The sequence below is a fragment of the Pipra filicauda genome, unplaced genomic scaffold (assembly GCF_003945595.2).
Source record: "Pipra filicauda isolate LSUMZ 115617 unplaced genomic scaffold, ASM394559v2 scaffold81_size6448238_pilon, whole genome shotgun sequence".
Classification (NCBI taxonomy): Eukaryota; Metazoa; Chordata; class Aves; order Passeriformes; family Pipridae; genus Pipra; species Pipra filicauda.
This window is the reverse complement of record NW_024104998.1, coordinates 5,666,519-5,694,234: the sequence shown is the minus strand read 5'-3', so window position 1 is coordinate 5,694,234 and position 27,716 is coordinate 5,666,519. Positions and strand designations below refer to the sequence as shown.

At 38.7% G+C, this 27,716-nt stretch overlaps 1 protein-coding gene across 1 annotated transcript in view; it reads right to left on the bottom strand.

The window, feature by feature from the left end:
- ALKAL1 (ALK and LTK ligand 1) overlaps nt 1–23,371 on the bottom strand; it is a 36,591-nt gene extending 13,220 nt beyond the window's left edge. Inside the window, exons 1-2 of the mRNA XM_039390426.1 lie at nt 23,216–23,371; nt 22,034–22,377 (exon numbers count right to left, since the gene is read on the bottom strand). Coding sequence (XP_039246360.1) covers nt 22,034–22,367 — 334 coding nt within the window. The 5' untranslated portion in view covers nt 22,368–22,377; nt 23,216–23,371. The remainder of the gene's footprint in view (nt 1–22,033; nt 22,378–23,215) is intronic.
- Nucleotides 23,372–27,716: the final 4,345 nt, after the last annotated feature.

The window sequence follows — 27,716 nt, the reverse complement described above, 5'->3', positions numbered from 1 at the left end:
CCTTTGGTGACATCACTATGGTGGAAAAAAATCAAGATCTTAATTTGTTTGTGTTCCCAACAGGCAGCTTTTGTGTATTTTTAGTTTATTCAGAGAAGCAACGTCCATCAGATAGCAAAAACGACACCTATTCTTGGCCTAGTTCAGGCCTACACCAGGGGGATCTACAGAGTCTCACTGTACAGTAGGTGAGTGCAGAAAATGTGAAACAATAGAGCCCAGGCTCTGCTTCATTACCAAAGTCCTTTAAGATTTCTAAATAAGGGGAAAAAAGTTCTTCATCAAGAATATATCTTTGTAGAAATATTTACACATCTTAAAAAAAAATAGGCAAAAAAAATCCACAGCCATTTCTTCTCAATTGCTTAAATAAAAGAAGAAAAAAAATCAACTTATGAAGTATTCATGGAAAACTTCTCCATGGCAGGTAAATGTTTCAGAGGTGTATGTGTGTCCAATAGAACATAAACCCAGAAATTACATCAGTTATCACTGTACCTTTGTCTGCCACCTAAATTACATTTGTCAGATTGGCATGTAGGTGCTAAGTGCTCTCCACAACACACTTCAACTACGGTATTTAAAACTTAACATTTTTTACCAGGTTTAATAATTATCTATTTTCCAGAATATTCATAGTAAATTCAGAATATCCACTGTTAAGTTGTACAACATTCCTTGAAATGACCTGACACAGGAAGGAATAACAAATGTTTCTTGGTTTTATGTTGTTCTGCACTTCAAGATGTTACTTAACAGTTAGGTGGTTTGAATGAATTTAATCTTGCAGAAATTTATTTACAATATAATGCTTCCTCTGAGATAGTCAATAGTAATGATAATGTATCTTATTATTTATTAAAATGATTATATGATCTGATTTGGTTTTTATTCACTCAAGTAAAGCCCTTTTGAATTAATGTAACTGTCTATTCGTCAGCAAGAACAATGTTTTAGAATTACTCTTCTTTGTTTACTTTTTGCTCTTCTTCCCTACTTACATTGTCTCTTACTTTATAGTCCTCTTGAGTCAAATTAATTTTAATACAAAGCAATAAATTTTAACAGGTCTTGCATTACCAAACTAATAAGAAATTTTTTCTAGTCTAAAGTAGATTTATCTAAATTTTGCACAATGATCACACATACAATCCTACAAAAATCTTAATTCCCACATATTTTCTTTAATTTTTTTTTTTTATAACTACAGCATTTAGAAAATAAATGCTAAGTATTTTCTTCTTTCTATCTGTCAAATAGCAGAAGAAAACTTTCAGCGGTAAGATGCAGCTGATTCTTCTATTATAAATCCAGATGCAGGTTTCCAAAATGTTTTAACATGAAAATAGTATGTGGAGGTTTTTATTTTAAATTTTTTTTAGATCATTTCATGTCATGAAACTGCTTAAAACACAATAAGTATTACTAGAGTTTTAGATAAAAGTAACCTTTTAAAGGACAAGACTCTCCAAAGTTTCAAATTATACAAAGGCTGTATTTGTTCACAGTACATGAATAAATCTTGCAGTGGTTGAAATATCAACCTTCCACAAATATTGGAACACTGCCATCAAAACTGTCTTGCATACTTACATAGACAAGTCACATTGATTTAGATGGAGCTTCTCTTTACAACAAATTCTCCACAGTGCCTAAAGGTGGCAACCCTTGTTTAGTGTGACTATACCACAAGGTGAAACACTAGTAAGAGGAGGCATACTTTCAGCAATGTCAAGATGGTTTAGTTTGCACAAAAATAAAATGTTTGTTGATAAAAAAAAAAAAGATAGTAAAATCTTTCAAATATTAATTCATAAAGAAATTGATAAACTCTCCAAAGAATTTAAGCAACAGAGATGAAACTCGACCAGAACATGAGAATAATACCCAAGTAAAATGATATGGTAGGAAGATGGACAAAAGGAATGACATTGCAAAGCCAGGATGAAATTATCCTCAGCATGATTGTCCTAAATACACATGAAATCCTACAAAATCAATGCTTAAAAAACCACAGCAATAAAAAAGATATTCAGAAACCTTCCTTTCTCTGTATGATTTCATCTACATATGTAATTATTCCTACAAATTTTAGGAAGAGATGTACTTTCTCAGTTAAAAAAAAAAAAGAGTTTTGCCCCAAATCAAAAATTAAAATAGCAAACAGTAAAATAAGGCATCCTAGTGGAGAAAAAAAAAAAGTTAATGTTCATTTGATAAGAGTTTGGTGTAGGGTGGAGTAAAGCACAGGTGTTTGACTACAGTGGTATACGTGGGGATCAGATGATAAAATACCCTGTGAATAAATAGAGAATCAAGCATGTGCTTACAGATCTGACACGGGTATTCCTGCCAGAGGTAGACAGAAGCATGTGGGCAGCTGTCTGAGGGAGTTGATCTCAATCCCTATCTGGGACACTTTCTACACTGTGGTTACACAGCACCTGGGAGAACTGCTCCTAATACAGCCCTCAGCAACAGATGACACTAAATATAGTTCAATCAATTAACATACACTTCTTTCTTCAGTACCCCAACCAAATAAGGTCTTAATTTCCTACTTTCACTATTATACTTTGGCTGTGACCAGATTGCACAAAACTCTTACTTCTGGGCCCATGGTTGGATAAAGTTTTATTACCTGAAAAACTGAGGACTTCCAGCAGCTTTGGCTCGGCTGGAAATGCTATTTTTTCTATGCTGCTATTCCATTTCTACCAGAATGGTATTATTTTTTGTTCTGCATACAACAGCCATACTAACATAGATTGAAATGTTTCTCTGGATCCCCCTGGAGTGTCTGAAACAGCAGAGAAACAGATTATGCACTTCTTTGTTGAAAATGTGTGACACTTGCATTCCCTACTAAGGGACGACCAGTTGATTCTGGGGTCTGTAAGTGTTCAAAATCCTTATGACGAAGTTCAGGTTGTATTACAACTGCTCACAGATTAATGTATTTAATGACTTCCCTATTGCAGCCTCCCATAGGGAGGCAAGAAAAAACATTGTTTTCTGCAACAAAGAGAAACTCCTTCCATCATTAACAGTCATAAATCATTAAACATTTTCTACTATTTGTGTTAGAAATAGCTGCCATATGAGAAAATATCTGCTTAAATGGTGTAATTAATTCTCTTAGACTACTCATCTGTGATTTCTACCACAGAAATAAACTGTATTTCTTTTTTGTTGTTCTTTTTCTTCCAGTTTTTTCACAATTAAAAGCTTTATAATAATTTCTTTCCCAGTAATTATTTTTGCTTACATGCACCCTCCCCCCGCCCCCATGCTTCCCCCAGTAGATCTGCAATTCATTCCTTTAGGCAAGGGAAAATATCTATTTCTGTGTGAAGTATTCCAAGAAGTCACTGTGTTACTACTCCTGTTAAGTAATACACACACAGTTCCCACTTACTGAATACTTTTGTTTTGAGACTTTGATGTGTACATAATAAGCATAGATGGAAAATGAGTCAGTGCTCCAGACAGACACATTCCTTTCTGTGTGTAATATTACTGTTTGAAATTCAAAACTTACCAGATTTCTCCAAGTGCTGTGTAGTGAAGATTACAATATAGTAATTTTTTTCATTTTCTATCGGTCTGCTCTGGCAGGTGAAGAATTATCTGGTATCTCAATATTTTCTGGGGAATAAAAGGCCTCAAATAAACCCCCAGATCAACACTGCTTGGATTCGCAGAGTTGAGAGTGTCTGCTCAAGAGAAAATCCTGAATTAATCTACAGTTGCATACCACTGCCATCTACTGAATGTAGAATATGTTGAATATACTCATGCATACCTTCCAATTCTGAGACCTGAGAGTTTACTAGGCTTGCCATTTACTCTCTCTTATGGGAGCCCTTTCAGTTCCCACAAAACAAAGTGTACTCTAGAGCTTAAGGGTTACAAATGGAGGGCAATTAAGAATTCATAATGAATGATTTGGTCCATTTATCTTCTCAGAGAGTAGACATAAACAGTATTCAAGTCTCTTTGGATTTATTTGCTGTCCATAAAGTTTTTGTTTGGCATTACAACTTTATTTATAGAGAATATTTGGAATGTACATTGTGATATATGATTGTACCTCATTAGTCAAGTCCTAAAATGCTAGTTCTACTCACGTGTCTAACAAATGCTTCCCTGTTTAATTATTTGTCCAGATTTGAAACAGTGCTTCTAAGGATACTTAAACTAATGACTTAACGTTTACTTTCCCTGGTATTCATTCCAATAATATTTTTCAGATGTGAGCATGGCAAATAATACTCTTTTTAAATGCTGATAAACTGATATATCTTCAAATTCTCACAGTTTTAGTTACAAATACAATATCTGGTGTTTTATATATAAAACTTAAATTATTATTCTGTAACATTCACCAGGAACTTGAGTAATGAAGTGGGCTGTGACATCAGGCAGTGTAAAAGTACAATGGTATGACCCCAAAGAGAAAGCTTAAAAGGGTCTTCTTTCATAATAGTTAATAAAGTTTACCATGTCAGTCAGCACTGGCAAGAGCATTACAGTAAAGAAGTCAGTGTTACTCCTGAATGTGCTAAAGATGGGCATAAAAGGAAATACTATCTTCCAAAATCTCAGTCTGGCATTTAGACACAATTTCTATTTTTGTCCTCTTTGCTCTGACAATTATCACTTGTAGTGCCAACCACTCATTCTTATCCCAGAAAGTCTACTCAACTATGTCCTATCTCTCTTACTCACCTCTGTAAGCCTTATCTAAATCACTTGCTCCCTTAAACCCAGAGGGATTAATATCCACAGGGCATTCACAGGGGCATAACTGCAATCTGTTTGGTTCTACCAAAATTGCAGTATTGCAAATACTGAACATTGTTAAAAATGCAAAAAGTATTGTACAAAGGTATTTCTAAAACTGACAGTAAAAACAGATAAGGACACCTCCTACAAATGGTAGTAAAATAAGAAAATTATCACATTAAGAACATATAAAGAGCAAAGCCATACTGCTTTCCTAATTCATCATGCCTAGTTTCTGTCTGTAGGTTTATATGTCCTCATAACATTTGTTTGATGGATTGACATTCTGCACAATACAAATGTGAATAGATTTGAAGTATTTCAAATTTCTCATTACTCACCTTTTACTTAGAATGGAACATGTATTATTTCTTTAGGATTTCTAAAAATAATCTTAAAATTTAGTTTGAAGTGCTGTGTTTTTATAGTGACCAGGGTCAAATTCCATTCTCACAATGGCTGTATAGTCCCCTTCGCTTATCAACACCCCATTAATGTAATTGCAAGGGAATTATGGAAGGCATTTTGCACCCAAATATTTTTCAGTTGTAGTGTAATTATGGAGACCTTCAGGTGGGTATTAAGGAAATAGATGACAAACTAGAAACACTTAATTTCAGTTGGATTTATAACTTTATTTGAGCGATGGGGCAGTAAACTTTAGCAACACTCTGTTATAAATAGTATGGAAGATGCTGTACATACTATAATAAAATATAAATAGTAACACAAAAAGCTAATGTGACTTGGACTTTTCTTCAAGAATAGAGGGATATTTATTTATCTCTACTAACTGATAAACAGACAAGACAAGTCTTACATTAACTAGGTACATTCCAGTTCTTTGAAAAAGGTTATAAACAAGATTCTTGGATGTGTTGCCTGAAATAGAAGATGGATGGATTTAATAATTCCAGTAAGTTTCAACCAAATGATTCCAATTGTGAAATACCAGTTTCAACAAATCACTATCTCAGTTACGTTTTACGTGCTATTATCCCCATTGGGTCATAGCCTATGAGGGAGGAATTTCTCCTTTAATCCCTACTATTACCGCTCACATGAAGTCCTTCTGATTAAATGACACACATTATCTAAAAGCAAGCCAAGCTTGTAAACACATGATGGTGAGGTGACCCACACAAAACATCTTTTAACTTTAGAAGAAATATATCTGTTTGCTATAGTGTTTTGTTCCTAACTTCCCCATTCCTTGTTTACTGCAAAACATCAAATGAAGACAGTTTCTGAATTAATTCAATTTACTTACTACTACATTACAAAGGAGTACATGGCATTAGAAAGTAAATGTCTCAAGCTCCTTGTCACATTTCTGGCATGGGGTAAATCCATAAGTAACAACCTACTGATTCAGCCAGTTCTTATGAAAAAAATGTCCATTATATAGCCCCTTTTTGGGTTCTTTCGATTGTAAAACACCCATGTTTTTATGAAAATCAATTGAACTTTGGTGTACATCATGAGACAGATAACTTTTAAAGCAGTCCATTTTTTTCAAGCTTTTCTTTCTGAAGCACCAGAGCTACAATTGTGCTGCTGTCTGAGAAGGCGTTATGTGCTCACTTGTATTCTAAATTTATACTCTAAATTTGTGCTCATTTGTATTCTAAATTTTCCTCACTGCTGCAGTTTTCTCTCCATTCATCTGTCATACAAAATGAATGAAAGTGAAGTTTGTCCTCTTTTTTTAAGAAAGAAGACCTTTAGTTCTGTAATCCTTGTGCATCTTTGTTAGACCTCACAGGACATATTGAGAGCAGAGTGCCCTGGACAAAGATCCTGTGCTAATGCTCTAGTATTATGACACTCTTGCCACCACAGTCCATCTCAAGCACAACCTGCGGGAAACCTGCCTTCTTTCATGTAAGAAGAGGTAGATGAAGTGACACAAAATCCTCTGAGACAAACTTTTGTCTCCAGATTTTATGCTTCAGTTCAGTTTTTAAACAGAAACTTTCACAAAATCAAATCAGTAAGAGCAAACAAAACAAACATAATGATTTCACTTGACCTTGCTCTTTTTCGTTTTATTATGTTGCTACCTGGGAAGGAGACAGAATCTCTTTCCTTTTTAACCCAACTTTCTGACTTGAACTTAAAGGACCATCTTTGAGACACCACAACAGCTCAAGTTGTCTCAGTTTCCCACTCTCTGTGATCCACATTACCATATTTTACAAAAGTGAAAGCACCTATAACAGTACAAGGGAGGAGGCTGGAAAATGCATCCAGAGGTAAGAGAACAAAAGTAAGAGAAACAAGCATAGGATCATTGTGGTGTTCCTCTTGTATCACTTGGAGCCTCTACAAAGGATACAAGGCAGAGGAGAGGGACACCTATTTATCATTCCCATCTTTACCCATACTTAGGTCAAGTCTTCAGAAACTATGGAGGAAAACTAATTTTGAACTCAGTCCCTCCAGTAGTCTTAGCAGCAGAAAAGGTTTACTTGCAATCAGGGGAGGATGATAAAGATCTGTTCACATCCATGGGAAGGACCCACTCTTTCCTGCCCATGCCCTACTCTTGCCTTCTCCCCTCCCTTGTGCTCTGCTTGGCCTCCTCGCCTTGTCTGGTCTCTGCTGAGCTGCGAGAGGGAACAGAGAGTGACAGGAGTAGTTAGCAATCGTTGCTATGAAGACAACTAACGGCATGAACAGTAATTCCAGGGAGGCCTTCCCACCTCAGCAGAGCAATGACTATTTACGGCCTGAAAGGGGTTGCCAGCCTCTCGATCAACCTCCTCTTAAGGGCAAGAGATTATACCTAGAGTTGGCTCCTCCAAGCCTGGGCACTGAACTGTGGAAAGGACATAACCTGAGGCTGGAGGGAGGTAATTCATTAGAGCTACAGAAGAAACATTTAATCATGTCTGAAGTGTCAGGATAGGTGGACAGGGGATGGGGAGGATAGTTTTGTCTACTGTGAATTATTCATGTTTTACAACACTGGGAATATTATGTTCCTCCTCTTCCCCTCAAACTTTGATTTTTGTGAAGGAAACGTAATTACTCACTAAGTGCTTAGACACTGTATTTTCATTTCTCAGAAAAAGAAATCACACCTCACTGCTGGTTAAAAAATTGCTGTAATGGTATTATTATCATCATGAGCTCGGAAAGCTGAGCCCTAGACGTGGTACAAATGCAGAAATCAGCACCTAAAAACTGTCCTATCTAAATCAAAATATTTCCTAAAGTATCTTCTGAGTATGTCCAGAAATATGATACCAAATAATTTTTCTATGCTCTGTTCCTTTATAATGCCATCAGTTACATGTTGTATCAAGTTATTCATCATCCAGTCAGAATTTGTAAAAATATATGTCAGTCTGTAAATTGGCTTTAGATATTTTAGCATTAGAAACAATTTTCTTTCTGTCACCTATCTACCAATATTTCACCTTGTCACCAGAACTATGTGAAGGATCTTAGCCAGGCAATGGAAATGTACTTCAAAATGTACACATGTGAAGCCTTCTCCCAAAACGATCCCCTTCTTCCTGGTTGCCAGTCAGCTCCACTTAATTTTGATTGTAACTAAAAATTCCTTTCAAGTTTTCAGGTAACACTGTCTCTGGATTCCCAACTGGTACAAGGAATTATTCTAGGAACTGGTGTACTCTCAAATAACACATTTTGAGGGCTGAAAAACACTAGAAGGAGAGTATGCCCTGATTCTGTTCTCCTTGATTTCAATGGGAGCAAAACCAGGTCCTCAATCTGTGTGTAATTCACATGATCTACTTAGCTAAACAATTAAGTCACAGCTCTGACATCTGATATTTATTTTAAGTTCTTTGAGCCAGATTCTCTTCTCTGAGCCAACCCTTTTTTCTATTCTGGTGGCACAAAGGCTATAACAACTGTGGATTTTCCCAGCTGGAGATTCTCCCAGCGTGAATAAGTCTTTACCTCTCTGGCAAAACCAGGTTTCATGTTATTTCTCCCTCCATTGCACACTCTGAGTCTTCACCATCTTCTTACGTGAAAGAGTAAGAGGCCTGGCTACATCTCTCATTACCATGCTCCGAATATTCTTAGCCTGCATACTTGCCTCTTCAAATTAAAGCTAGCAGGTTAATTTTAAATAATTCTTAGACTATTGTAACTTAAGTAAAACCATAGTATGTTATGATGCTCCTTCTGTAGTATTTCAGGTGACATATAAATGAGGATCTGTCCAAGGCATGTTACCAATGAGACATCTCAGAAGCTCTGAACCCTTGAAATCGGGGTCACTCCTCTCTGGGCAGGCCATGCTTAATAATTTAACCATAGTGCGAGGTCATTCTTAAAGGAAAGACCCTCAATCCAAGCATACCAACTTTTTAAACCTCATCTCCACCCCAAGAGAGCAGAGGTTGTGTGAAAGGGTAGCCTGAAGACAGGTTTGACTGAAAAAAGCCTAACAATCTGAATAGTTTGTCAACCATTGCCTGAGTAGGGAACCCTATGGTTAATGGCTGCTCTTTCTACATTATTGTAGGTGATGCATCCAGTGAAAAGATCGTCAAGTGAGATTAGTTTAATGGAGATGAAAAAAATCAGTATGTAGTTTAACACTGCTCTTAGAGTTCAATTTAAGTAATGACACAATGTGGAACTGATCTGCTGGCGAATGTGAGCAACTGCTGTGGGAAGCAATGTAACAATACTAAGCCATTGTGAAGGCAGCATGTTACTCAAACTTCATCCACATCTTTGAATACATTCACATTGTCAAGGAATTACTCAAGGATTTGACTCCAGTCTCGAGATGCACTCACATCGTAATCCCTTATGCCTGTGCTCTTCTTTGATTACCTAAAATCTGGAGCTCTCCAGAAGTACGTGCTGGTACATAGTGTAGGCCACAACTCTTACCCAGTGGCTCACAGCGGTCTCAGTGTCACAAACAGGTATTTTTGCATTATAGACTCTGCCTTGGACAGCTGAAGAGGCATTGATTTCAGAAGCAACTGGAAGCAGGTAGCAAGAAGATTCACCAAATTAAAAAAAAAAAAAAAGAGTAGTAAGTGTGGAAAGTGTGGTTAGTCTAAAAAGAAACTGAATGCCTGCTTGGGCATCCAAGCATACTTATTTCATTGTATCCCCTTTAGCTACAATATAGTCATACCCCATATCTGGGGAGAATTCTATTCTAAGGTGTGAGTTCCAACAAACACAACGTTCGCTAGATAGTTACCTACCACACCACTTTGTCTTCCAGACATGCGCTGGAATATAATGGTCCAACAAAGAAGGCTCACAGCTTCACATACCAAGATTGTTGGCCAAGGAAATGAATCCACTTGGGAGGTAAACAACATCAAAGAGAGTAACATTCAGAATGCAGCAGCCCCTTCTGATTCAATGCTTTCTAGTCAGCCACTTTCCAATAATTCATTAAGACGTGAACAAAGAGATTGAAACATTGGCTTCTCCTAGGGCTTCAACCAACTGTAATGACATTATAACAGGATACATTTACAAGGTTGAATATCTTGAACTCGGCTATAATTATGTTTATTAGTAATTCTTCAATAGCTGCTCAAAAAGCATATTTGTATTAGTTAATCCTTGCCTGTGGAGACCTTTATATTTGTTTGGCAAAAGAACATTAAGAAGCATGGATTTCCTTTTCTTTTCCTCTCTGTAAATCCTTGTTTCCATCAGAAAATTCTGTGGGATCAAGAAATAAGCTAAACATAGTGTACATGATTACTTTTCTGCTAATACTGTTAGGGATCACTCTAGAAAATAGTTAGAACTAGAATGGATAAAGATCTAGATTATCATATTCTGTCAAGTTTTCCTTTGAAATGTAAAAAATTACTTACCAACTATGTTTTGCATTATGAGAATCTGGAACATACATACAGAAAAGCACTATGTGCATAATTTAAAAGCATTTTTTCCTTTTCTCCTCCATCAGAGATGTGAACACGGAAAACACTGAAAACATATTTATTTTGAGAAGTAAATGAAAAAATCTCAAAAAAATTACAGATATGAGGTATGAGTTTATGCAAAAGAACTCTCTTTATTTTTTAAAGAGAGTCTAATAAACATGATAGCATATCCATCAACACAAATGAGAAAATGTAGGGTATTATGAAACCCTAGCTATTTTGAATGCTAAGCTGTGAATATGTACTTCTCTGTTTCCAAAAGGAAAGATGTATTACAACACTAATTCACTGAAAGGATAATTCACTGAAAATAATGAGACATATAGGTAAGACTGGTAAAACTACTCAAGGTATTATTTACTGAAGCTATCTTTTCCTATTGATTTTTTTTCTGTAACAGATAACACTTTCCATTTATTCAGCTACTTGAAATCACTAAATTATCAAGGGAGATATTTGAGATGAATCCAGAGACTCCAAATTATGCCTGGAAAGTTATTGGAGGGCTCCTGACTGAAGGCAGAACCACTCTTAGAATGAGATACAGACACTACACATGGATAAATATGAAGAGGAAATTCATATCTTGCAATTCTGCAGGACTCTATGCAAAGTGCTCTGTTTTAGCTATCATGGCTGCTAATAAATGTAGATTCTGGAATATTTGCATAAATTAAACACACGAACAGCTGCAATACATCAAAAGCAATATATGAACTAGTGGAATCAATTGAATGAAAGCTGATGACATATGCTTAACTGCACACAAGCCAAACTCAGCACTGACAAATATAGGCAAACTCTGTTGGTGTGAAAGAAAATAGAATTGAGTTTGCCAGAGTTCAATTAGACCCTGTTCTTTTTTGAAATATGAATAGGCTCCAGGTTGATTGCTGTGCAAATGGTAATATTTAACTGTACTTTACATTTCCTGTGCTTATTTTAGAAATGTTTCTGTTTCTTTCCAAATTAGAATAGATACAGAATTATCACAATAGATTAATAATCCATGGTTTCTCTCTTATAAGTCTTTCATGCTAAACTACTATTTTAAAGGTGTTCCCAGTGATCGTGTGCCAGGTTTATACTCAGGCTAAGGTCATTTTACCCTTTCATAGTTACATGAGGATACATTTATTACAGAGCTACTTAGGCATACTAATATTGGAGGTTTTATCTTTAAAGATCATAAACAGGTGTGAAATACATGCAAACATATATTTCAGTGGGCCAAAAGGCACTATTCAGAATAAGCTTAATAAAAAATCTTAAATTAAAATACCAGAAATCTTTCCATATCCTGGGACTGAGCAAGTGTAACATTTCTCTTATTTTCTAATACCACTGTCATTGTTATAATATTCTGAGATGAAGTGTAACTGCAGAGAAAGTGTTACTCCTACTATTCGAGAGGTTTTCTATTTATTCTAAGATAACACTTCTCTTGCTTGTAATATACACAACTTAATATATAGATTTTCTCTTTTTTTCACTCCTTACTCTGACAGGAAAGGAATAAGCTATCCCATCCAAAGGTAAAGAAGGAGAAGCAGGGCTTTTCCGGAGGTGCTGCTCAATTCTGGGTCAGTGGACTTCAGCATAATATGTAGTTTGGATCTGTTTCAAGGATTTTGAAAGCCCTGACTACAGCCTAGTTAAGGGATCCTTCATGTTCCCATGCAGCTGAATCACATATATACACATGGAGTGACTCCACCATGCAGGTGATGTAGAGTCACCCTGTTCATGAGAAGTACATACGGTTGCAAATTTGCTGCAAATAAGACTCTGCAGGTCTTATCCACGTGAATTATTTATTTTGTAGTTATCCCACTTCCAAAAGTAAGAAAATTGCCAGATACCCTGAAAAGTGATTTGTTACTGAATAAAGGGGCAAATCTGTAGATATTAACTTTACATGCAAACTTGGAATTTGATCATGTAACAATGGGAAGCAGAAATTGGGGTATCTTGCTAAATTAGTACCAACCAATGGGTCCATTCAAATTTTAGGCCCACAGAATCAAATGCAAGCAATTAGCCTGCTCTAGATTGTCTTCTGCCCCAGAAGATTACTCTGGAGACTACAAGAAATCCTCAAATTAGTATGTTTTGGTCATAAATATTTTTCTACTTTGTAAAAGACAAGTTTGAATATCTTTTTCCTTCCATTTCCTAAACTGAAATTTCAATGATAGCAGAGAAGTCTCTCATGTATTAGGCATGCTATGTCATTAAGAGACAAAGAAGTAATTACTCTATCATGATTAGAGTAATAACACCACAGCTATCTCCTTAGTTATTTTAATCCAATGGGATTTAAGGGTTTTACTAATCCAGTGCACATATCCAGTACCACCACATATACTGACAAGGATGCATTTATTAACACTTCATTTCAAAGGTTCCTTCTGCTGAAACACATCATAAACAGTAAAGGTTAAGGGAAAAAAGGTTTCTGACTGTTTTCCAGTAGGGTTTTAATCTGCTTTTCACCTTTATTTTACAGCCTTAAGTGAAAAGGAGAACATAATTAATTAGATTTGTGCTATGTCACTCTGAAAGCTGTCTAAAACATGCAAGGAACATAACAATTGCTTTGCTGATGCAAATTTAATTTGCATTAAATTGTTTTCTTTAAACAAAAGACAGATTTCAAATCATGTAGTAAGATATTATGTTCTAAAATGCAATCTAAGCAATTTACTTGAGTTGGCAAAGAATGACCTAATAGACTTAAACAAAAAAAAAACACAAAACCCAACTTATAAAGAAAGTTTAAATATTCTTAGTATGCAAAATTGTGCCTTTACCATGAGTGGTTTTCGCTTGACTACGTACATTTTAACTCAATGTTGAAAAACAAAGTATTAGAATCAAAAAGTAGCCAGTTTTTAACTCTGAATAGCATTTTCCACTGCTGTTAAAGCCTGTATTACACAAACACCTTTTTTTTTTGCACTGTTTTAGTGAAATCAGTGGACCACCGCACATCAATGATTTTTGGCACAGCAGACACAATAAAATATAGGATAATATAAAAATGGCCACTAATCAATCAAATGCTTACATCCTTCATGTGTAAAATCTTGTTTATAACCTAGAGATAAGGAATTGTGCCCTCAGTATGTAATCAATAGTTAATCAATTCCCTCACTGAAGCAACTGTTTTCCAATTGACCGACATTAAAAACAGGAATAAATAGCCTGTGGGATTTCCACAGAAATAATAACCCCTAATTCGCAAGTGACAAAATGAAGCATTCATCCTTAAATTGAATAGAAAACCTAACCATCAGCTGAAGCTGTCACGGGAGATAAGCTGCACTTTTTATAGCAAAACGCTATCATGTATCTTCACGAGATTTCCAGTCATTTTGCAAGTTTTGTTTTGACCCATGTTCATCACCAGAGTTAAGTTTCAGTCATGGCCTCATGGGCAAGGACTATATGTAATTGCTTAGGTGTCAAAACAAAAGAAAAAAATGTCCCAAGAACACGTGCTTTTCCAACTAAGAGCATATATCTCGTCCCATGTAACACTGCTCTTGTGTGCATACATTCAGAAACCACTATATTCCTTTTTATCAATCTACTCAATTATTCTCTCTCATCATCAAAACCAGATGTAAGAAACAAATTATCAAAATTTATTTGCCAGTACAATATCAGCCAAATGCGGGTACTGAAAAAGAAGATATTTACCATGGCTATTATAGCATACTTATTTGATTCGTTTTACAACAAGTCTTGCAAATCATTAACACAAGATATGGTCACATTTAAGGTTTGGGTTTTTTTTACTTTAGTGAAAAGTACTAGACAAGCACCACAGCAAATTTTAGTTCTCTAGAAAACAAGTAAGTGTTATTAAGGGGGATATTTTCCCCCTCCTACAAACTATTTTCAGGTCACGTGGAGAGATCTTCTTTAAGAATAAAATGATCTCAATGAGGACAGTGGCACTACATGTACTTCAGACATGGAACCACTCTCCCCTTTCTCTCTGCAGCCTTCCAGTAGTTGTTTTCATAGATGGTGCACCTTTCTCGTGTCTCTCATTGATTATGAGGTTTTTCTTATAGCTTTGCACAGTGACTACTGCTATGCGATTATTTTTATGTGGTGTTAAGCACTTTGGAAAATATAATTTACCTTTATAAGGCACGTTTGTAACTTTCAAATCACATGTGGTCTGAAACACTGCATCATTGTCGCTCAAATTGCCCTCAAACCCTATTAATTAAAAGAGGAATGTGTGTGCCTATATGGATGTATGTATAGTTAAACTTTTAGTCTTTTTAAATCTCTCTCCCTGTATACATGCATATTTAATAATCAACATCTCCAGACAAGAAATAGTGTATTTTTGAGGTGAAAGGCTACCTATGAAACAATAAATGCATTACAAAGCCTTACACCTGTGCACTACCATTCTTGTATCTCTCAGAGGCTTTCCATGGCAGACTAACACCTGAAAACATAAACCAGTAAAACACAGCGACCCGCCATTCTTTCTTGATTGAAAAATCAAATTGTGCCTAAAGTAAGAAACTCCCCACCCCCAAAATATATGAATCAACTCTTCAGTTTGCTCACAAGCTCAGGGCTGAACTAGACTAAATCAAAATGCATACTGTTCCTGAATTAGAGACAGTTAGGCATTCAGATCTACTTTGAAACAAAACTTCTGTCCTCTTTGTTATTCACTTCCCTGCATATTGGAGAAGTCCTTGGGTGTACTTCAGGTACTTCAGGCCCAGTCCTGGTGTAATACAGTGAAAATTCTGACATTCACTTTTCTGAGGCCAGAGCTGTATGCATTAGTAACTGTGTCTCTTGTCATGCTAAATACAATTTTTATAAGAATATTAAATAGGATTAAAACAAAACCCAGAAGATCTCCTCAGATTGACTAACGGAATAGCTCAACAAAACAGCCCTTCCACACGTTGACATACTATCTTGCTCCTGGAATGGCACACTGCCATCTGAAATGTTTGCTGCTCGGCATATTGCAGTTCCGTGAGGCTTCTCCCTTCTTGTACCATGACAGCACAATGTCAGGTCAATACTCTCAGATATCGAGCTCCCATCACTTTAATTAGTGGGAATGAGAGCAAAGTCCCTTGCAGAGCCAGTGTCATCATTTCATTTGATGGACTACTCTGATGGACTTCAATGTATTTTAAGCCTCCATGTATGAAACAAATGTTTTATATTTGCTCGCTCCCCCATCAGCTGTCAGGGTTGGTCCATAGGCTTGACATTCTCCACCATGAAATGGAAGACTTCTGGCTTATCCTAGATTTCAGATGCCTTTTTTCAATGGCCTGGCTCTACTATCTCGCAATTATGTTTGCCAGATATGGAGTATTGCTATTAAAAGGCATAATGCACAATACACCTAAAACCCCAAGTAGTCAAGGAAAGAAACATAGCAGCGGTGTGACAGGTCATAAAAGCATCATAACCATGAAGGAACCATGATGATAGATCCAAACACTTGCGTAGAATTGGATATAAAGGAATATAAAATCTCTGCAACGTTTGGGACTTAAATAAATTAGAAATTAAAAATGTCAGCATGCAAACTAGAGGCACTGAGATGATGGACATCTTACAGGTCGAGGAACTAGTACAAAGGTAACACCTTCTGGAAGGAAATGCAGATGAAAAAGAACAGCTGATCTGAATGAAAGACAGCAAAATCAAGGCTCATTCTATTAAAAACTATAAAAATTACGCAAAAGACAAAATTTTCTTATGAATACAAATACAGTTGCAAATACGCACGTCAGAAGTAAACTTATAGATGTGTGAAACTATGTATTTATTACAGGAAGCAGTAAGTAATTGGTCAATAAAAGTGGACAGTATCAACTTGTTTAGGAGAATTTATCAAGGAAAATTTGAGGATGGCTTGAGATCAAAATACTACCAAGATATTTAATGAAAAGTGATTCTTTCCCCTCACCCAAATGAAACACTATGAAACAAAAATCTATCCTGCCCACTTGTATTTTTTGGGTAGGGCTGACACCTAATCTTGGTGCAAGCAGAGATAATGGCTATTTCCACTGAACTCATTGGGACTGTTTATATTTCTACCTCGTGATGTGTTGAGATACTCAGTGCCCCTCTAATCCTTCCTCAGTAACCACTGGCCTGGGAACTATATTGCCCTATGGCATCTTCACTGCTTCCAGTACAATTCATTCCATTTGTTAATTTATGAGGATATATTTTCTTTTAATCACTAGATCTTGAATATATAGATTCAGAACTTATTTGCATGCCCTGTGTGTCTCAATAAAAATAAAGAAAAACATTTGGAATATGGATTATATTTAGCATCCGAAAGTAGAATACGTTTTCCTGGTTCTGTTCCAGAAAAGCCTACCCACTAACTTCACTGTAAAAATAATTTATTCAAAAACTAGTTGTAGAATCAGTAGCGATTACTACAATTCAACAGAATTGACTTGGATTTTTTAATGTAACAGTTATCCTTTTAAATCAATTTCATCTACTATTTTGCTAATTTCTGAAGTAATGTCTGTATTGGTAAAAGGTGATTTTGGAGAAAGCAATTTTTATTAACTCTCGTCTACTTTTAAGTTGCCTGAAATCCCAGCAATTCCTATTAACAAAATATACTAAAATAAATAAATAAACAAAAAGCTATTTTATTAATAGGAATAATAATTGTACGAGACATAAGTATTATAAAGAACTCTGTGTTACGTTATGCCATACATTTTAATTTCCTAGAGAAGAGGTTTACGTTCCTCAGTGGTCTCCTTTTTTTATTCCAGATCTGTAATTATATTCACAGAAGTAGTTTGGTATTAGGCACAACAGGTCTTGCAGAATTAGGGACTTCCAGCTGTAACTATCACTACACTTACAGGAGATTTTTCAAGTGAGCAAAAAGAACAAAACATTTCTCATGCCTTACATACAGATACATTGTTTTGATTCAACTGTAAACTAAAATAAACCTCAAACATATCTTTCAAATCTATTTCATTATGAATAATTGTTAAACTAGAACCATGTCATGGGACAACTTACAGTTTTCTGCCGATGAAGTGTAAGAAATTTTGACATAAAACTGAATTCAAACGTAACCTCAAACTTTAAATACTTTGAGAGACAAATTCTCTTCTAGGACATGTTATTCTGAATCTGAAGTAGATATTCTCAGGAGGCTAATTTGAACATACTAGTAAATTGAGAGCACTATTTATCTTCATTCCTTCATGCTTGAAAATTAACCACTCAAGATGTTGTGAAATGAATGTTTTAAAACGTGCTGGTCTCCTAGCATAACGAGAAATTTCAGGCACCTAACCCTTTTAAGTTTAGATAGCTCCTTTCTCCATTGTGATGGGGAATATGTATGAAAAGAACAGTTAATGTAGACTTTTATTTCTTGAGATTTCTTTAAGTCAAATTACATGGAAGCTATTCTGGTTCTATGGAAAGTGTTTGGATAAAGGTAACAAAGAAAAATCTGAGAAGAAGAAAAACTATTCTAGTTTCCCTGGCGTGACATCCAAAAATAACCTGATGTTAAATCTTCTCCTTGTGAAAATAGCATCTTCTTCATAAAAACCTGACCACAGTTATACACCAGAAGCAGGAGATAGTTAAAAAAAGATTGCACATTGAGGAGCTTTCATCACTAAGCTTAAAAACTCTGAGACACTTCCTAGTGAAAAAAAAAAAAAAATCACACTCAAATGTAGAAACTTCATGGAAATTAGGCAAGTAAAGGATGTTATGAAAGAAAATTTAACCCCACTAGATATAATAATTCAAAGGAACGACCTGTATTTTTAGTGACATCCTACCAGAAATCCTAGCAAAAGATGAAGATTGCTTTTTGGTTAGTTGGAATTTCTTCTAAGTGTACTCTTCAGATAAGTCCTCACTCTCATTATTCAGGTCACTAAGAAAAGCAGGGACAGATCTGTGTGAGGTAAGACTTTTGAACATGTAGGGATAAAAGAGATAAGAAGTTAAGACAGCTAAAGTGATGGTGAAACTGGTATCTGTATTGCATATATGGGTGTCCTCCTGGGTCCTATAAGAACTATGACACAAATTTTGTTATGGTTAAGCACACAACACAGAATATATCCCTGATTATTAAGGGGGAAGAAAGACTTAAAGAGTCATTTCCAGGCAGGTCACAGCAGCTCAATGCCCCAACATGGCAGGGCAGGTTTGAGTGTCCATCCTATTTCAGTTATGCCCCTTTACCCTGCAACAAAACCACATGAATAAGAGCATAACTGTTATTCCCATGACATACTTCTAGCCCAGGACTTGCCCTTGAACCACCTGCAAGCCACATCCAGATGGGGCATCACAGACCAAACACTCTTGCTTTCATATCCTATTTATGTATCTATAAATGAGAGGTACATGTACGATGTCTGACAGTTAGTGTTTTGCTCTTATTTTTCCTGCCTAATTGGAATCATTGCTGTGCTTTTCCATTATGGCCTGAGCTAAGTCCAAGGAAGAGGTCCCACCCACTCTCAAACCTCACCCCTGGTCATGTGCTCTAATCACTTGCCTTGTGCTGCTCCTAGAATTCACCCAGTGGCACTCTAGGCCAGCTCTCTCACTATACAAATAATTAGCCAAGCCCCCAAATGAAATGAAAGAAAGATGTGCGTGGAGATGTGGCTCAGTGGGTTGAGTTAGCTCATGATGTGGCTAGACTAATGCTCAAGTGAGTCTTTAGCATGAGGGAATGAGAGAAGAGGAGGGGAAGCGCATTTCAGTCCTCCTGCTATTCAACTGATTGATAATACAGAGTAGCACACTCAGAAAAGAGGAAACACACAGAAGATATTAGCCTTGCATTCTGTGTTCTGTGCACAGCACTGCTCCAGATGCTTTCTGTTTCAAACAGAAGAAACAATTGAGCTGCTCAACTGTCTTTTAAATCAGATGCTTGGGATTGATTTTCAGCAACTACAGACAGTCTAAATATATAACTCCAGTTTTCAATGCTTGGCTGAGTACTCAACCGAATGCAACAACTTTCCTGACTGAGAGGAAGATAAGCCATTCTTCTCAGTTGATGATCAGGTACTATCAGCCGGAGTAAAAAGCTGCCACTAATGTGTTGGTGACAAGAGTTATAAGAAAAGAGTTAATGACCTGTAAGAAAAGCCTTGTCACAGTTCTCTAGCCCAAAAAAAAACAAGCACACATCGTCATGATAGGTACTAATTGGTATCCTTGCTGCTTGTTAAAAATTGAATGAATAAGAAAATGTGACTATTATTTAAACTGTAGATCTGCCCTTTCTAAGCTGAAGAGAAAGGTACCTTTGTGGCTGCCCATAGGACACTGCACCCATGCCGGGGACAACTGGAGAATTTCTCTAAGGATGTTCAGCTGTTCCTTTTGTTTAGGAAGAGGATTAGTATTTAGTAACATTGTTACTAAAAGTAACAATTAATCGAAAACAAAACCTTACAATGTATAGCACTGATGGATTCAAGAAAATTCCCCTTCAAAGTTATATAAATATTATGAAATATTTACACTTTCTATAGCTAAAAAAAAAATATTTAGTTAAAAGCAAACATCTCAAATGGGAGACACTGTTGTCCAAACCAAACTTTTTCCTCAAGCCACCTGATACTAGTAATTATTGCAATAAGTATTGCAAAGTATAGGTATGAGAGCAATTCTCAGATTCATACTTTTCTATCTTTCACTCACTTGAAAAGAAGACACAGGTAAGCCTTCATATATTCTGCCTTGTAAAGACCATTTTACTTTTTTTTTCCTGGACTGAGGTTTTGTCCACAGCAAATATAAAATTCGAGCCCAGTAAGTAAACACTTATGACCAGTCACACGGAGAACCAGCAGCACCTTTTCCAATCAGCACACAAATCTGTGGCAATCTGGTTTGGGCTGGTTTTCCATAACTACCAGAGACTTAACAGTCTGAAAAAAGCAAGAATATCTTGAAGTTCACTGGGACACTACAACCCCTTACCGATGTACACCCTGTACCTGGGGTAGATCACACTGAGAAGCTTCCAGGGCCAGAGTAGTGATTACTTTTTGATTGATAAAATCTTTTTTTAGCCCGGTTTCCATACAATGAGCAGCAATCTCCCTGCACTAATGCCTGCACTAACAATCAGTTATTCACCTATTAACTTCTGAACTTGTCATCCAACTTCAAGTTTTTCCAAAATGGGGTTCGATTTCCTTTAAAACAGACTACTGAACAGAAAAGAGCAAGTCTACCAGCGAGACTTGTGGAGGGTTGCATCTCAACTTCACCCATTACCAGCCATCAGCCAGAGGAGTGCTCTCCAGGGACACAAATCCCTAAAAAAAAGAACTTCCTCGGGTTCCCTCAGTTTGGTTTCTCTCCAGTAGAGTCTCTGGCAGACAACAAGAATAAAACATTTGGCTACAGCCAAGGACAGTCACTATAATCTCCTTTTTTCTGAACTGCACAATCCTAACCTACACAACCTCCTCAGGCAGCTCCATTCTAGTAGGAAAAGCTTTTGCATGGCTCTGCATCCAACCTAGCTGTGGCAGTCCCCTGGCCAAGGACAATCTGAGTATCACTAGGCAGCTGCGCTTGGCCCTGAACTCTCCCTGCTGTCACAGCCCAGCCTGGCCTGTGCCAGTGCTGGGGCTCCCTGCCCCAGTCTGAGCATCCTCCAAAAGGTGAAACAAGCCACCATGCCCTTGGATCTTCAGCACCTGCCCTGCAAAACTAGAAAAATGCATCACACGGGAACCAGTAAAGTTGAAGAGGAAGTTTAAAGGAGTAAGTCCAGACAGCTATGTCTCAGATTAGTCGTTTTTCCTCTTTTGTGCAAATCAGAGGAATGGTACTAAATTTGAGGAGAAACGGGACTCCCTCAGTGCTGCGTTGCAGTGTAGGGAAGTTGGAAGGCTTGCTCTGAGGGTTTGTAGATCAACGGTGGCCGCAGCTGACCTGCCGGCAGAAGATGCTGAAGCCCCAGTTACCTTCTCCTCCCTTACGTCTCGGATACCCCGCACAGCTCCAGCCGGGGAGCGGGGCTGAGCTGCGCTGCCCTCAACGGGGCTCGAACCCAGCAAAGGCAGAGCCCCCGTCGTGGCTGCCCCGGGGCCATGGGAGCGCACACCCCCACACTCTACTTTCCACTCGCCCGCCCCCTCCTGCAGCGGGCTGCGCCGCAGAAGGAGCCGTCGGGCTGGGCCGCTGGAGGAGGTGGCAGAGACGGGATCTGCAGGGGGCTGTACCCCGGAGCTCCCTGCGCGGGACAGCGCGGCGGCTCTTACCTCCGTGCCGGGCGGCGGCGAAGAGCCGCGGGGGCGGCGGGGCGGCGGCGTTGGCGAGGGGTGGCCGAGGGGCGGCGGCGGCGGCGCGGGGCTCTGTCTGCGGGGCGCCGCCGCCGCTGTAGCGCCGGGAGATCACCCGGTCCCTCCGCGGCGGGCGGGGCGGCAGCGGGCGGCCGTCGTCGCCCAGGGCTTGGAGGAGGATGTCGAGGAGCGCCCCCCGCTCAGCTCCGGCGGCGGGCACGGTCCTGCCCTCGGCGCCCGGGGGCGGCGGGGCCGAGGCCAGCAGCAGGAGCACGATGGCGGGCAGCGCCTGGCGCTTCTTCGCCCCTCGCATCTCTGCGGCGCTGGGAGGAGGCAGAGAGCGAAGGCGGTCAGCGCCGGGCCCGGCCCGCACCCTGCCCGCCCGCCCCCCATGCCGCGCCCGGGGGCACCCCCGCCCGCCGCTCCCGCACGCTGGTCCAGGCTCAGCCCTCCCGGTGCGAGGACCCGACGGACCGACATCGCCCGGCCCCGGCAGCCCCCGGGCAGACCCGCCACGCTCGCCCGGCTCCCCAGAGGGTGCGTTTATAGACACGGATTAAGGGAAGGATATTAATCCCGCCGCACATATTCGCGGGACAGGGTTTTGCAGGGCATTTGCTGGGCTCCATTTGCCCCCAGAGCCCCTGTGGATGCCTCCTTGCTCCGCCGGCGGGTCAGCCTTCCCACCCGCCCGCCGCCCCCGGGTTGTGCCACACGGTGGTGTTCGAGGGAGAGCGCACGGACGGGCAACTGGACGGAGTTCAGTGAGGGGCGAGTTACATCGGAACTAATGCAAATCAGGGTGTAAAGGGCAAAAACAATTACAACAGGCAGGGTCTTCGAGAGCGGCGCTTAATGCCCCTAAGTAAGCTATTCTAATTATAGAAAACGGGTAGGATTAAGGGGGAGGGAGGGAAATTCTGTTATTTACAAACTGTTTTATACTTGGCCTCCCGTGCAAATCCTCTTGGGCGAAGAAGTTAATCGGAGCCGCAAGGGAGACGGCTCTCCCCGACGGCTCCGGGCTCTCCCTCCCTCCGCCGCCGCCGGGGTGCACGGCAAACCCGGGGAGTAATCCGGGGAACGACCAGGGTTTCGCTGCCAAGGCAGCGACTCGCCACGCCGAAGTGCCCTCCAGAGAGCCGACAGGCGGCTGCTTACCTTCAGGCGGAGGCGAGTCCGGCTGAGTGCGTGCGGGCTGAGCGGCGAGGTGCTGTGCCGCCGTCGGTGAGCCCCTGTCCCCGCGGAGGCTCCGCCGAGCGCGGAGCGGGGCGCTCGGTGCTGCGCCCGGAGATGGGGGATGCGCCCTCCAGGGCCATGCGCTTCTCTTATATAGTCCGCACCGGCGTACTCATTTGAGTAGTATCGACTTTAGGTGGGTGGCGGTCGATGGAGAAACCTCTGGTAATCACTCTTGGGCTCAGAGAAGGTCTTTTCTGACAAACTTCCTCCTCCCCGTTTGGCCCCCGGTGGATGGCAACTGAAAGCTGCGTTTGAAGTGACTCTGATCTATTTGTGAAATTAGATTTCCCTGAAGATTGGGAAACGCTTACTAATAAAGCTGCCGGCTCAAGAGATTAAAATGTGCTTTAACTTAGCAGGATTCCCTTGGGAGTACAAGGGAACTATTTTATTCCCCCGTTTTCTTATTGAACCAAGAAGCCATGAGCAGAGTCTGAAGTGTGTATAAATTTGTTTCTGTTTTGATGGCAAGGAAAGTGGTAGACTTTGTGAAGTCTACCAGTGGTAGACTTTGATGGGTAGCGGTAGAATTTGATGAGCAAATTCACAAACTGGGGGCCTTGTAAAAGCTTGTGTCTCTAAAACAGCTTTTTTAGTTTTTGACAATGAGACTTAATGAAAAGCTGGCAAAAAAGGTACTGACCTAGTGAAACCAATAAACCCACAGGTTAAAAAACTTGCCTCCTAGAGTCCTAAATAAATAAGCAAAAAATTAATGAATAAGATCTCAACTTTCAGAGAGCAGAGAATGGTCTTGGTAAACTGAAAGCCAATACATATTTTTTAAATTATACCAGACAATATTTTACGTTATGACAGATTTTGCAAGTATAACTCTTTGTCAGAAGGTACCATGGAGATATTTATTTAATAAGAGTGGGAGAAAAAGAAAAAAAGATTTGAAATATCCTTGAAGACATGAAAATGGGGAATTTAGATTTGAAGGAGATTTAAACTATTCTGAATCTGTCTGGCATATAACATTTCCCTACAAACTCTGTCTCTTTCTCAAAACTCCATGTTTCATATCCTTCTCTAGTTATCTCAATCAAGGCTGTATCTGGGCTGTATCTCACAGGGACTGCATCGTTGCTAGTGATGGGAACCAGCTTCTTCCCCACATCCTCCTATGCTTGGGTCATCCTCGCTCACTTCTGAGGGTGGGTGAGTGATGCCACAAAAATCAGAAATCAAACCAAGTTTAACTGAGTTGAAGTTACATGAAGGCTTACAAAAGGTTTGATCACACAATTTTTTTAGAGATCAGTGTACTGCACTAAATACACTGGTCTGACCTGTGGATTGCCAGGGTTAGCAGAAGGGAGGTTCCTTCTCTTTGTCGCTACATGATTTCTTGCTTTTACATCTTTATGGGGGCATATAAGGAGTTTTTTTTGGTGAAGCTGATGGTTAGGCTGAGTGAAGAGAGAAAGGGGAGCAGTAATAAGCTGAGAAACAAAGCAGCATATTAATTAACCAGCCCCAAAATAAATCCCAATGTTTCTCCATTTGCTTTTTGTTTCTTTGCTTTAACTTCGCCCTCAGAAACACATATTGCCACCACAGAATGCAACTGAATTCTCGTCCAGAATTTACCAAATTATTATCTTAACTCAAGGTCCTCTACCCACCTTCATTACTAGTCATGGATTAGGTTTGTATCCTCTACTAGCCCTGGGAGCAGGTCACATGGGAAGGAAATCTATGTGGCACTGTCAAGACAGAATGATTTTGCTATTCATAAAAACCCCAAAGTCTTTATGGGGTGTTGATTTGAGTCAGATAGCAGAGTCCCCATAAGAATTAAAAGCATTGCAACAGGCAAGTGAATAGTCCCTCTTTTCTCCCCCACATCCCAAAAGAAGATCTAAGTCTGCAAACTGCTGTAGCTGACTATGCAATCTTGATGGACAACATGCCAGAGCTGCTGTTTTGAGATAGTTTGTAACTCCTTCAGCAAAGATTATCAAATTGTCACCCATATGCAGTGGATTTCCAAGATACAGATGCTGCTACAGATGCTAAGGCCATTCAATTTTTTTCTTTAATTACATATTGATTATTTAGGAGTTTAAAGCTTTGTATTGGAACCAACTAGGCCCTTTACCATTATGAGCCATTACCCTTGCCCTTTACCTCTTACTGTTACTTGTTTCCCTCTTTTGGAAGAGATGCATCCTTCTTTCCTTGGATGGACATTATATCCACTCAGAGGACAATGACCTGTTTTATTAATTAGTTTTAGGTTAGGCCAAACAGACATGTTGGTTGCTTCATTTTGTACCAGGGATTTTTTCTTTTTTTTTTTTTTTTTTTTTTTTTTTTTTTTTTTTTTTTTTTTTTTTTTTTTTCTCTGTATGTTATCCTTTGGTATTTTCAAAAGAATAAACAAGAAGTCAAGAAAGCAAGGGAGTGTCCCTGCGGAGCAGCTTGAGAGGCAGATTTATCAGGCCTGAAGTTAGTGTAATGATTGCCATTCACTTCTGTGGGAGTTGGGACAAATCTTAAAATGAAAAAAAACAATTAGAACCACAGCACATCTAAATCACAAGTTTTAAGTGGCTTTTTCAAATTCTTACTATGCCCAAGAACCTTAAAGATCTTTTTAGAAACAAACAAAAACAAGATTTGTTTTCTATTATTTTGCAAAGCCTTGTCTCTTTTTAAATTGTTTTGATACTTGAATTCATCAGAGAGCTATTGATAGAAGAACAATCAGACTGCATCCAGAGGATGATTTACTAATCCCAGGCAATTCTGGCAGGATGAAAACCCATTCTTATTGGCCCTTTTGGTGGTAGCTCTAGTGCTCCTCCTCATCATTATATAGAGAAAGAGCCTCAGCATGAGATCTACATCAAAGAGATCATCTTAAGACTGCACTCAGTATCTTATTGAGGAACAGAAAACCTGTTCACAGTGAGCCTAAATAAGTCAGGTTATTTGCTTCCTGTAGCTAATGGATTTAAACAAGTAAATAACATTATTTTTCCTGTGGCATGTTCTTTTTATTTTCTGATCTGTCTTAGCCACAGCTCTTTCTGATTGAAGTCAAAATCAAACTAGTTATGTATAAGTATCATAGGGTTGACAGGGACTCAGAGAGATGATCTAGTGCTTTCCGCTCCTCAAGGCAGAGACAACTCTTTCTATGTCATCAGGGCTCAGTAAGAAACTTTTAATTTTTCTCGTGAAGCTCAACACTTCATCAAAAATCCATTAAATGAGAAATTGGTAAATGTTGGTTTAGTAGTGACATTTTACCTCAGGATTTACACTGAAATTTAAAAATTATCTAAATGTATTCCCAAAGCACACAGGCTAAAGCAAAGATTTGAAATTTAGGTGTCTTGCCATCTCTAAATAAATCTGTCAGCCAAAGATTTTCATGGTCACTCACCTAAATCAAGAAGAAAAACAGTGAAAACCTTATTCTATTGAATTTCATGGGAATTTTCCTGTTGACTTTGTTCAGCAGGGATTTAATGCAGGATTGTTACTAAAGGAGAGGTGCGGAAGTGAAAAATCAAAAATATGAATGTATTAGCCAAGGCAGTAATTTATAGATGGCTGTTGCAATTTCTGATAAGTAACGGGGGATTCCAGCTGGTTTTCAGATCACGCTATTTCCTTAAAATCAGAGTTTTTACATAGTCATACACATATACGTATATGTATATGCCTGTTGAGGCTAATATACTGGATCCTACTTCAAATGGTCTTTTGAATACCTTTTACAGTCATTTATTTCTATGAATATATAGATTTTTTTGCAAGTGGCTTTTAAGGCACAGGACACGCTAGTGAGCTGTCTGACGGGGGAAGGCCATGCAGTTAAAGAAGCAAAACAGTGTTCCTAAGAGAGATGTGAGAATCAGTGTGCTTTATTTATATCTTAACTTAAAAACTTAGTGCATCTCATGCCTTCACGCCATTTTTTGAACATTTTTTGCACATCAGAGAATTGTGGTTTGTTCTTAAATGAATTTTAGGGAGCAGCTTACAGTGGTTATTCCATAGAATAAAGATCATCATAGAAGATTAGTTTTATTACTTCAACATATCTAAGTATTTTTAATTACAAAGGTATAATGGTCTTTACTGGCCCTATCATTAAGAAATTCTACCACAAAGTCACCATCTTTTGTGTTTGGGCGCATTTTGCTCCTGCAATTAAGACATAATGAGTAATTTTTGGAGTACCTGTGCTCTGTAAAGCTCAGCTGGAAATATGAAGGAGGTTCTGATGCATAGATTTTAAGCCATAACCTGAAAACTAACCTACAAGTTGTTCAGCAGGAAGCAAAGAGGTTATAGGGGAGAAAACTTGGAGGAGCAGAGTTTGGTAAGACTGTGAAATAAGTCCTTCTTCCTTCTTTTACTTTTCCTGAAATGTTTTGAGTAGTGAAGGTTTTGTTCT